The sequence below is a fragment of the Chaetodon auriga genome, chromosome 10 (assembly GCF_051107435.1).
Source record: "Chaetodon auriga isolate fChaAug3 chromosome 10, fChaAug3.hap1, whole genome shotgun sequence".
Taxonomy (NCBI): domain Eukaryota; kingdom Metazoa; phylum Chordata; class Actinopteri; order Chaetodontiformes; family Chaetodontidae; genus Chaetodon; species Chaetodon auriga.
Genome location: NC_135083.1, coordinates 2667100 through 2680000, shown reverse-complemented (window position 1 = coordinate 2680000; position 12901 = coordinate 2667100). Strand labels below are relative to the sequence as shown.

Here is a 12901-nt window from a genome sequence, read left to right as displayed (position 1 = left end):
ACGCCGCAGCGGTGCGTTCGCTCTGAAGACGCTGCTCGTTTCAACGCATCTCTGCTATAAAACTTGAGAGTTGCAACAGTTTTTAACTTCCAGGCCTCCGAGTCTTCAGCCGCATCTGTGATTTACTCAGCCAATCAAATTGATCTGCTGATGTCACTGACTGCTGGCTGCTTTCATCTGCTGGCAATCAACCAATCAGTGCTTTGAGGGTGGGGCTACAAGGCGGGACGTCATCCTCCAGCATGCAGTGGATAAACTAATGAACAAGAGATTTGAAGGTGACACTGAATTAATACAAAATGAGATTAAAACACAACCAGGCTGAAGATCAACAGGTGGAAGTCAAGGGTGGACGAAAATACTTGCTTCAAATACTTTGTGAAGCCTCTGGGTTTGAAATGTGTGATATAAATAAAGCTGCCTGACGTCAAAAACAAAAATGTGTCTTTGGTTAAGATTTGGGATTATTAGTGGAGTCCTCTGGGAGGTCGTTCCAAGACCGTGTGACTGAAATACCTCGACGACCTCCGAACGAATATCTGTGAAATTCACAGAGCTGAACTGACGGCTGAATTTCTGTGAAATTTGTTTTATCCAGCCGAGTCAGGATGATTGTGTCGTCACAGTCGGCTGCGTTCTGATCAGTTTAGTTTTATTTCGATGGCGTCAGGTCACACTCTTTAATCTAACAACAGCTCCCCCCATGAGACACCACTTAGCTGTGTTCTGGCACCAGGGACACACTGTGAGCCGGATCTGGCCTGGATGCGGCTTCTAGATTCAACAAGCTTTTATGGTGCAGATCTGAGTCAGTTTGGTCCGAATCATCCAGAAAGCAGCTCTCAAACCAGCTTTGGGCCGACGTCCAGTGTGCACGGCGTCTGTGCCAAGCGACACGTTCAAACATGAGCAAGTTTTTATTGCTGTTGAAATGATCTGTGCACCACATTACGCACAAATCCCTGAAAGTCAGCCCGAGCTGGTGTCTGTTTAAGAATCGCTAAAGGTGGGCCGCCATGAGCGAAAGGTTACAGGAAGCAGCCATGACTACAAACAGGAAGTACTCTGACGTTTACACAGCTGAACATGAATAAATGTGGCTGCACGTACTTTTCATAATGCAAACAATATCCAAATCATGACATTGTGGTTATGAAGGTGGTTAAATCTGCACATTACTAAACTAACGAAACACAGAATCTAAACTTGTTGAAGATGTTTCTGTTGTGTTGATCAGCTTCCAGATGTGAAATCGCTCGACTTTCATTTATCCGAACTCGTTGCTCCAGAGACTCACAAACCAAAGTGCAACCTTACAAGTGTTTATTTTGTGAAATTATTTTATAAAAAGGAACAGTTCCATTTACAGCCAACCCACATTTTTCCAACATAAACACAAACAAAAACATTTACTACAGAAAATATTATAATGGTCGGATTTAGACAGATTTAGAAACATCACAGTGACACTTCTGGGAAAATCCTGCTTTTAATTGGTTGTTATTTGACTGCTGAGAAAATGTCCTTTGTTTTAATCCCAAAATCTTGGGTGTTTCGTTTTTTTTCTTTTCCCCCTTCAGATAATTATTACCAAAAGCCCCAGAGTTATTGCACGACTCCAAAAAACGCCTGTCTCTCTGATGTTCTTTGTGTGTCACAGTAAATTAAAATGGAAACAAGACTCTGTTTGGTGTCAACAGAAAAGAATGTCAAATGCAGATGTAGAAGTATTTTTTTAATACTTTGCCTGAACTGCTGCTTCTCTGTGGCTCCGTCCTCGAGAGGAAATGTTAGGAAAAATTTACTGTTGCTCTGTTTTCAACCAATGGCAGCCACAAGGAACGGTGTGGTAAATGTAACTGGTTTCACTGTACAAGATACTCGATTTTGTTCTACTGTTTCATGTAGAAAAAGAAGTATTGTCTGTGGGGTTAATTCTGAACAGATGCAGGATAAATCCTTGAAGAGAGACTTCTGTTTTTTGCTCCCACTGTATATGAAAATATTACTGGATAAATAAACACGTACAGAAAGACCCTCTACAGTGGCTGCAACTGTTGGTTTTTCATTTTCTCAGCACAAACAAAACCACAAGTTCTCATTTTAATTTCCAGTCATTTATCATTGGTGTGGGAGGGAAAGTTTCTCGCATGCTGGTGTCACTGGCAGAGCAACGTGTAACATGTAACCCTATTAAACTCTATTTAAAGACCCACAGAGATCCACAAAAGATCTTTGCAATTATAGATTTCCTTTTGAAGGCAACTTTATGATACACAACATTCTGGAGGAACAGAAAAAAATGCTTTTATATTCAAATAATCTTTAAAGGTATAGCTCAACATATTTGTGAAATACGCTTATTCAGTTTCTTAGAGTGAGGTGAGATTATCGTCATCGCTGTTAGGTGTGTGGGATCAATGTGGATGATTAACTCCAGCTAGTCTGGATCAGTCCAACGTTAAAGAATCAGCCTCTAAGAAGAAGAAAAAAAACATAAGCCTATTTCCTAAAATGTCAAACCTTTCCCTTGAGAAAATAAACTTTTAAAACAGAATCTATAAAACAAAATAAACACAGTCCTTTCTGTACAAAACATATTTAAAATTACTGACATTTGACTTTTGATAAGTAGTGTTCCTTCTATACAGCTAAGACATTAAACCCAGTGCAAAGAGAACATTTCATAGTCTCAATTTCTCCTTCACATACTGCCAAGAGGCATAGCATCTATATATACAGTAAACGGCTACATAAACCAAGGTTTCAAAACATCTTCAGACCCCGCACATGAACCATTATCCTTCCATTCCCTCAGTGGTCAAACTGCTTACCAATATCTGCGACCATAATGTTGCTTTGCATACATTTGCGAACGTGGAGACCTTGGACGTGATGAAGTTTGAGCATAATGTGAAGCAGTTTTCATGATCTGCCACGCAAGACTCGTTCCAGTGGCACATAATTTGCAGAACTCATTCTTCTGTTATTTGTACAAGTAAAATTGCATTAAAAGAACATTTTGTTTAAACAAGCGATATGCTGTTATACCAGAGAGGCTTTACTGGTTAAAAAGAAAGATCTTTGAGTCATCAACAGATCTGTGTTTGCCAAGAAGCAAAGCAACTTCAGACTTGCAGATTTGGCATGGAGCTTGACATGAGGCCCTGTCATGGACTGAGACAGAGAGGGAACGGCATGTATCACGGTCAGAAAGAATCCAACCCGGCTTGTAAAACATCCTGATAGTTGTGGGAGACATCAGTGGTCTGCTCTGGGTCTGTGGCCAAGGCTTTCCCGACATCACTGCTGAGAGATAAGTGGAGGCTGGATCAAGTCTCTCCCATTGAGTCTTTTTCCTCCCCGTCCATCGAGTTCGTCCTTCATTGTCCTTCGTGGTCCCGAGATGAATTAATCTAAACTTCATGAAGTTCAGCGAGATGAATATTCGTCTGGTCCTGAGATGAAATGTCAAAAATCACATGAGATGATCTTGAAATTTTGGTCGTAGTGATGGATTTGTTTTTTGAGAGTTGGCTACACACAGTGCAATTAAAGAAACAATTTTGCTTAGAGTGCAGCGAAACAACACCCTTGGAACAGGTAGGAGTTTAGTGTCTTGCTCAAAGGCACTTCAGCTAAGACAAGCACTTGTTTATATCCTACATCCCTGAATCCTTCACACTTTGTAGCCACCAGAACAATTTCCAGGTCATAAATGTATCCAGTTATTGATAAAAACTTTATTAGCATCACGCATGCTAACAGAGACTTAGCACCCTGGATAAATAACTGAAAAACACAATGCTATTCTAAGCTGCTCTCCAGCTGCCACACTTAGGCCTATTTCTTCATTTTCTTTTGTTTTTTGAGAACCACCTTGTGAACCTTTTCATTTGGATCAACAGACAATACCTCGCTAATCTTAGAGAGATGCAACAGAAACTAACTAGCTAACGCCATTAGCTACTGTCAGCCACTATGTTAGCTAAGTGACTGACAGTAGCTGATTTTCCAGTTGCTTAACAAAAATCAGGACCTGCTGCTCAAGCTTGAGCCAGCAAAGGTGCCAAGAGCTAGTAATCCATGCATATCCCACAAATCCTACAAACAATCCTGTGGGTCGCAAGTTAGCTATGCTAGCAAGTTTACATACCTAACTTCCCAAATCTAACCTAGCCACACTAGCCTGTAGCTATCACGGATGAAGATGAAGGCCCTAAAAGTAACATTTATATGTTTGTTTGAATTGAGTGCTTTCTTTGTTTTGTTTTATTTTTTTCTTAAGTTAGCGCATTTTTCAGAAACTGTGTTCTCTGGTTCCACCCAGGTCTGGCGTTTGTTATGATGAAACTATTCATCAGCATCTTTATTTTTAGCATTTAGAGAAACCTTTTTAAATCTAGAGTTGGAATATATGACAGATTAACAAGACATGACAATGACTTGACTAAAAGTATGAGCCAAAACTAACCTTTCCAATATGCTTCCTCCTTATCAAAAGGTTCAAATGAACCAAACTGAACTGTGCAGTATGTAAGGAGGTACGTATGAGATGAGATCATGGCGTATTTATCCAGTGATACAGGCACTGTAATAGACAGCACTGCTGGCATCAGACAGAGCAGATATAAGAGGGCTGCTCCCATCATCACACCCACCAGCACCATTCAAAATGCTACTGACATCCCTGTTAATAATACTGCTAACACTGCCATTCATGCTACTACCTACACTACCACTACCGCGCCCACTCAGGACTTTCAACGCACAGCCCCCACCACGTCCATAGGCCTCCTCTCGATTCCTTCCAACATTTACATACTGGTCAAATTCATGCCTGTCCACCTCGGACCAGAACTCAGCAGAAGACGACCCCAAATGACTGGAGGACTCTGGATTTGACTGGTCTAAAGGCAAAGTGGGAGGGAAGGTTGACTGGATGATGGAGGAGGACGAGCAGGAAGAAGGTGAAGTTTCAGGAGGAGGTGAAAGCTGCCCCAGGTGAGAGGGCATGTAATATGCTGCATTCGGGGTGTTACTCCCGTACATCTGGCCGAAGTAGCCAACAGGAGCAGTGGTTTGATGTGGTGTTTGATGGGACTTGATTGGCTCAGGGATGCTGACAGAGGGCTGGGAATAGGAAACAGGGGAGGAGGAGTCGGACAGAGGTGGTGGACACTTTACAGGACTCCTCAAGGCAATGTGGTGACTGGAGGGATGAGCGGGATTCAACCTAGAGTTAACTGAAGTTGCCAACACTGATGTGACAGAGCTCATGCTTGAGGTCATATTTGACTCAACAGAACTCATTCTTGAATCAACTCTGGAACTTCTACCGGGACTCAAACTGGAATTCATACTGGTGCTTAAACTGGGACCAGCACTCATTCCTGAACTCTGACCATATGTTGCTGCACCATGTATGGAGCTGTGGTGACTATGGCTGTTGTAATTATGGCTGTAATGCTGGTTATGGTGGTGAAGGTGGTGGTGGTACCCACTCCAACCTCCCATCCCTGCTTCCTCTTGCATATGTTGGGGGAAAAACACAGATTCACCAGCTCCATCCTCCAGAATATCCAGAGGGGACATCTCCGGAGTGGGTAGGCCATAGCTCTCCAGCTCTGGGTGTCCCGGGGCCTGCAGGTCCCTGAAGTGCCCAAGAGAGGGCAGCAGGTGGTGAGAGTGATGGTGATGCGTAGGGTGGGTGCTCGGATGTCCATAAGCAGAACCTCCAGAGATGCCTTCTGCACCCAAGGGGCTGACGCCAGGTCCTAATCCAAGGCCTGATGCCCCACCCTGGGCTAAGCTATGAAGCAGAAGCCCCGGCTCAACCCGCTTGAGTTTTTTGGTGGTCTTTTTGCGGCGAGGCCTGTACTTGTAGTTTGGATGATCCTGGAGGTGCTGGACACGGAGGCGTTCTGCTTCCTCCACAAACGGTCGCTTGTCTGTCGCACTCAAGGCCTTCCAAGACTGACCTGAAAGGAACATAAAATCAAAATTACCATTAATTAACTGCCAATAATTTTCAGTATTTTAGGACCTTCAGCAAAGAAAGAAGGTACACAAGAAAAGAATCATTATCTAAATCAAGTCATCATCAAAATCCTCCTCATCAGACAGCAGATTCTGAGGCTACAATTATTTTTATCCATTAATCTGATGGTTATTTTCTTGATTCTCTGTGAATTTCTGGCCCTAAAAATACTATGAAATAGTGAACTCACAATTTTCACAAGAGCAAACTGACATATTCGAACTGCTTGCTCTGTCCAACAAACTGTCCAAATCCCAAAGGTACTCAGTTTACTGTCATAGGAAGACAAAACAATCCTATCTGAGGATCTGGAAACAGTGAAATGCCAACATTTTTGTGTAGAAATGACTTAAAGGAGGAACAGATTAAGAAAATCAATCCATCGTTGGTGTTGTTGACGTTCAGATTCCAATGTTGTTAAATTACCCCTCAATGTATTTGTCATGTCAGTGAACCCATTTAAGATGCTGCATTGGTTCCAAAACATCCCGGTGATCCAAACAGATTAAACCACAGTGATGTAAAAAGCTGAAACACTCAAAATGACAGCAGTATTTTCTGTTCACTGAAGCCACTAAAGCTCTCGCCGTCAAACTGCTCAGGTGACAGATGCATCACCACCTGTCAACTGCTAAATTGCTCATTTAAAACAGGTGCTGTTTCTGTGATGCCTACAACAGGAACAGTAAGGAAACATGTCTCGACATGTCTGTTCAAAGCACTGAAATACACACAGCTCATGAGACGCCTGCAAGGGCCTACAGGATGTTCCAAACAGTTTAATTATGTCCAAATTGTTAATGTCATCTGGTCTAAAAGTTGCTCAGACGCATAAACTGCTGTGAATCGTAGGCACCAATCTGCCTTTCTACATGAAGTGTTCACATTCTGGGTTTGTCTTACGGCTGTGGACACCAGCAGCCTGGAGATCTGAGAAGCCTGTTTCCTTCCAGAAACGTTATGGCTTGAATCTCAGATTGGCTCTGAAAAGCTCAAGCTGCAGATGAGCTCAGCCGACTGTGATTGCACTGAGAAGCTCCAAGTGTGAATATGAGACAATGCATGAATGTGAAGTGGAGTAATAAAAAGAGCATGTTGCTCTTTAAAGGAGCAGAAAAACAGGCCAGTAAAAACTGCTACATGCGCTGTGTAACCTTCTCACTTTGTTGTGCTTTTTTAACATCAACATGAGGAATTTTAGTATTATGGCACAAACATTGAATGACTTTTAGCTTTAACACTGAGTTGGAAATCGAAAACTATTCAATTCTGCTAATTTCTCCTCTTTTGACACATGTGGCCTGTTGTTTGAATTTGATCAAATCACAGCACAGTCGATGGCACTTAAATAACAATGCATTATATTAAGCCTGAGCTTGCATCAGTCCTACATAATTATGGCAAAAATCAACAATTCACTCTAAGTGCTGATTCCAATCCAGCCCTCTTAAACTGATGCTTAATGAGACGTCTTGTTTAAATAAAGGATTAAATGAAAATAAATATATAAATAAAAACATTTCCAATCAAATCCTCACCCCCTGCGCAGTTAAAAGGTGGTCGTAAAAAGTTTGTAGTTTCCTCACTGGAGGAGAACAGCGGTTGTGGTCACTTTGGCTTCATGTCGGTCACAGTGGATTCAGACAAAACTGCAGCGTTTGGAACATAATGAGCACATGATGGACAGCCGAGACGTGACTTATGCTGCGGCAGAAGTTTCTATGGACGTGATGGCTGAGGAAACTTTTCACTCCTTTCAAGTGCGTGTTTGATGCTGCCTTTAATGTCGCCACTTTAATGTGGAGATCTAAGCGTGACACGTTATATTAATCTCCCTGCGAGTGGTTTTAGATCATGAGCAAAACATCTGACGGTTGAAACTGTGCATCATGATTTATGACAAATGAGGGTTTACGGCTTCACTGGGAGAGTCGTTAATGTTTAAAACCAACTGTATGTTTATAAAAGGGCAAAAGAAGGGCTTAATTACTAAAGAATAAATTGTACATATAAATGCTATGAGATAAAACTGTATTTAAATAATTCAAATGATGGATAATTTGTGACAGTTTTATGAAAAGAAGAATGTAACATGCATATTGTGTATATGTATATATTTGAATATGTATATTTGTACGTCAGTATCTTTATGGTTTTCAGGAGTACTTTTAGCACTAAGATAAGGTAAAATTTTACTGAGCCCAAGTCGGGGAAATTCAGTTAATGACTGGCAGTACAGAATACTCAGACGGGTGGGGTTTGTCGCACGCGTCAAAGAAAAACTGCTCAAATATTTAGTTGCAGTTAGATTAACTGTAAGTCACTTCCTGAAGCTTTTGTTTGATCTGTTGGTTCAGACAATCTAAACCCGTCAAGGCCCCGGTTCCTAAAACCATCTTCAGACTAAGATGATCGCAGGCCTCAGACTCAGGAGGCTTTGGGGAAACTGGGTCCTGATGTGGGACACTTCAACAAAGTTACAATAAATGTAAAGGAATGAATTGACCTCTGTGTGGTGATTCTCAGAATCTCCTGTACTGATACGTTTTTAGAAAGCTGCCCCGCTGCCCCTTTACTCGCCCTGATGAGGCTTTTTGCTCCCCGTCTTACCGAGCATCTTGCTGAGCACAGCGTTGTGCAGGTCTGGGTTCTGCAGGGCCAGTCGCTTCCTCTCATCTTTAGCCCAGACCATGAAGGCGTTCATGGGCCTGCGGATCCTCTGCTCTCCCCCCACGGCCTTCCCGTCGACCGTGCCTGCCGACACGCCTCCTGCCGGGGTCAGGTCCGGACTCTGTCCCCCTGAACTGGGTGTGAGAGAAATCCTCGCTTCTGTTCTTCTCATGTTCCTGGTTCCAAGGCCATCAGGAGAACTGCAATCCCCGGAAAGGTTCTGCTCGAAGCCCATTTCAGAATCAGAAGCAGGGCTGGGAGTCCTGGACGCCCAAGGTCCCCCGAGAGACACCCGGCTGGCATGCAGGAGAGTCTCTCTGGACAAGCTGGGCTCGGTTAAATTCATTCCAGAACCGGGCTCGGTTTCAACTTTTAGTCCAAGTGAAATCCTGCAAACGTCTGTCTCAGTCTGTTGGGTTGCAAAGTTCTGGAAAAAATTTGTAACTCAAAATGTTTCAGATGACAAAGACAAAGATCAAGAGAGGAATCTGATGGATTTGGAGCACAAATCCCAAAGCAAAGCATCGAGATCTGAGAGGAGGGGGAAGATGAGAAAGAAAGAGAAAACAAACAAGTTGTGGTGCAGGATATTCCCCCTGAAAATGATCCACAATGACTCTGCCTCTTTCTTTTCTTCACTCGTTTTTTTTTCTCAAAAGACAACAGTTCTTGTTTGGAGTGTGTGGTGCAGCGGTTTGTCCGAAGCTCGACTCCCCTCTGTCACTCAGGTCGTCCGACTCACTGTCTCTCTGCCTGTCTGCCCTGTTTGAAAGTTTTGAAACTTGTGGCCAGATTTAACCGACCCACGCAGTGTATATATACCCCGCCCTGACCAATCACATAAATATATAGCTGGGGATTTAACCAATGAGACGCCAGGCGGGCGCGAGGGGAAGGGACGAGTGTGTGTGGGAGACAGAGCAAAGGAGGGGGGGCAGGTCCAAGCGTTGCCTCCCCCTCTTTCCTTCTCCGCGACCGCCACCCTTTCCTCCCCCCCTGAAGCTTCACACACACACACACACACACACACACACACACACACACACACACACACCCTGTCCGCCTGTACAGGGAGATGTAATCAGAGAGGTTCCATTGTTTCTGCCCAACTGAGAATGGAGCTTCTCACACACACACCAATACACACATTCAAGGCATACACGCATGCAAACTTTAGGACACACATTCACACACACGCACATACATCCATAAATGCATAGAAACATAATCTAACTCACATGCATGAAGCAAGCACGCACATTACCACGAGACCAAGATGACACATATGTAATTTCGTTTGCACACAAATGAGAGACAAAACATGAATATATACATATATAGTACGTGTTTCTATATGTGTGTGTGTGTGTGTGTGTGTGTGCGTGTATGTGTGTATTTGAGGGCAGGGCAGCGGTAACACAGTCGACCACAGTCCCAACCAAAGCGATTAGTGGCTGAGCTTAACAACAACTCACCGAGGGAGAGCGGGGGGGCAGTCAGGGTCTGGATGGGAGGTGGGTGGTGGTGCTGACGGGGCTTCATGCATTCTGTACCCCACCAGTAAAGTTCCGGGTTTGGCTGATGCAGCAGCAGCCAGTGGCATGTCCAAGATGCTGAAGTGCACTAAAAATGCACTGTGACTGACAACGTGAAATATGAGCACGTAGTTGCCTGAAGTGATGAAGCGATTGGCTGATTTATATCAATAATCATTAATCATTATCTGGCTTCAGTCACCCAAATGTTCCGCATCAATGTCAACAGAATACCTTTGATTTTTGGATTGATCATTGGACAAAAAGGGGGAAAAAAAGAAAAGAAAAACTTTTCAACACTAAAATGTTGAACACGCACATTTTTCGTGCATCAGTTAACAAACTGCATCGCATGCTGTCACAGATGAGTGTGTGATGGAGAGACGTGGACGGACATGGACAGATCGTGTCTGTCTGGGATGAGCTGAGGCACAGACGCCTCCACCTGACCTGAAAACTATCACAGAAAAAAGAGTCAACATGTTGGCATGTGTTGCTTTCATGTGCTGGTCAGAGAATGTGGGATCATGCCAGCCAGCCACAGAACGGTGATGCATTCATGAGCTACTTTGAGATGTGGGGAAATTAAGATGCGCTATAAACAAATGTGGACATGATGGAAGTTTGTGGCTTTTTGGCAGCTCGTTGGATTAAACGTATTGTTGTAAGACTTTATGAGTGTGTCTTTTATATCCTAGTGCAGTTTTAAGTTTTTCAGCCTCAGCAAATAACACAGATACAAAAACTGAGCCTTGAACGCAGCGTCCGTCTGCTGAGTGAATTTAAAAGTCCAAACTGTTGTTTTAAAGTCAGACATTATTTTCAAACTCATCCCTCAACTAAACGAGCTCTTAAGATGAATATTGTATGTGGTGTGTTTGTCTGTCCGCCAAGGACATGCCCCCCTACCCCCTCCCTCCACCACAATATAATGACCCCCTGCGCACACACACACACACACACACACACACACACACACACACACACACACACACACACTTTCCTCCCCACACCCAGCTCCAGGGGAGACTGCTGCGGCGTCTCAGAGCCTCCTGCTAGACCAACCAGGAACTACTCCCACTTACCACTGCTGTCCCAGGCTCCCTGCATGTGTGTGCGTGTGCGTGTGTGTGTGCGTGTGTGTGTGTGTGTATCTTTATGTCTTTATGTCATTGTTTATAGTGTGTATGTACAGTAAGTGCAGTAAGTGTGTATATTTCTATGCCTTGAACACATATTTAAGCTACTTGAGCGGAAACACAGCTGAGTCTAAAGTTTAGTTTCTCTTTGGGCTGATGTGAATCTTTATGCCTTTAATCTATTAGCACTTATTATGTTATCTGATTGTGTGCATCATAGGAAAATACTACGAAATTAGTGCAAGTGTAGAATTTTAAATGGGTCCTTAATTGTGTTCTACATTTTAATTTTAATTCACAGCTTGTTATTCATTCAACATTTATTTAAACAGGATGGACAATGTGTGTGTAAAGGACAATAAAAGCTTAATCAAAACAGATATTAAAACATAGAAAACTGCAACTGAATCTAAAGATAAGTCTGTGGAACAGTGAATGGAATAAATAAATCTGAATACCACGGTAAAGGGTGGATTACACCTGCTGAAAAATAGAACGGATTGTACCATTGTGGCTGTTCAGAGACCAAAACCAGCACCTGTACTCCCCATCTGCCCCGTGTGGATGTTCTGATGTCTGTTTCTGTATGAAATAAATTAGATATCTTTGATTTTGTGAGCTTTAGAGGAGCAGTTTGGTGTATTTTTTAACTTTGGATAGAACCAGGCTACCTGTTTTCCCCTGCTGCTGGTCTTCATGCTAACACCTTCCAGATCCAGCTCTGCACTGACACACACACACACACACACACACACACACACACACACACACAGTATCGGTATCGATCTTCTAATCTATCAACCTAAAGCATCGGACATATAAACACTGAGATTTCAATTTGACATATTAATATTTAGCAGAGCAAACATCCTGTCATGTGGATATTTCGACCGGTGTCAGGTCTCGTCCTCTGAGGACCACGAACGTCTGGAAGAAAATATGGCGACCCATCCGATAGTTATTGAGACACTTCCCTTCAAATTCTGACCAGCATCGGCAAAATTAGAGGAAGAGGAAGTAATGGACTCAGCAGAGGAAGCACCGCATCGCCTGGCATCCAACATTCTTCACCTTCACCTCCTCTCTCATGTCCTTTACCAGGACACCGTGGATTTCATTATCACTTAATGTCCTGTTCACGGTGTGGATGTTTCTATAACCAAACAAGGAGGAATTTGTGTGTGTGTGTGTGTGTGTGGGTGTGTGTGTGAGTGTGTGTGTGTGTGTGTGTGAGAGAGAGACAGTGTCGTGGCACCACACCTTTACCACAACGGAAATTTGGCAGAGACTCCAGACTTTGTGGCGAGAAAGAAAAGAGAGACAGAGAGAGAAAGAAGGAGGGAGGACATGGCCAGGGGGACATTTTACTCACAACTTCTGATAACCCCCCCCCCGCCGACACACACACACACGCACACACTCACACACAAACAAACACGCACCCACATTCTGGACAAGAAACCAAGACACAATGGCATCATAAAGGGTGTGTTTACCAATGTGTGTGTGTGTGTGTG

At 43.3% G+C, this 12901-nt stretch overlaps 1 protein-coding gene across 1 annotated transcript; it reads right to left on the bottom strand.

The window, feature by feature from the left end:
• Positions 1–4285: 4285 nt before the first annotated feature.
• On the bottom strand, positions 4286–9530 carry sox18 (SRY-box transcription factor 18). Its single transcript, XM_076742139.1, has 2 exons — positions 8651–9530; positions 4286–5981 (listed from the first exon to the last, which is right to left on the bottom strand). Exons 1-2 carry the CDS (start codon positions 9054–9056, stop codon positions 4573–4575), a joined length of 1815 nt encoding a protein of 604 aa, XP_076598254.1. The 5' UTR covers positions 9057–9530; the 3' UTR covers positions 4286–4572.
• Between the last annotated feature and the right edge of the window lie 3371 nt (positions 9531–12901).

Bases quoted from the DNA above. Each gene is read 5' to 3' on its own strand.
- sox18 (XM_076742139.1), bottom strand. From the start codon at position 9,056: ATGAATTTAACCGAGCCCAGCTTGTCCAGAGAGACTCTCCTGCATGCC. The intron at 5,982-8,650 runs GTAAGACGGGGA...TGTTCCTTTCAG, and splicing joins TGTGCTCAGCAAGATGCTCG to GTCAGTCTTGGAAGGCCTTG.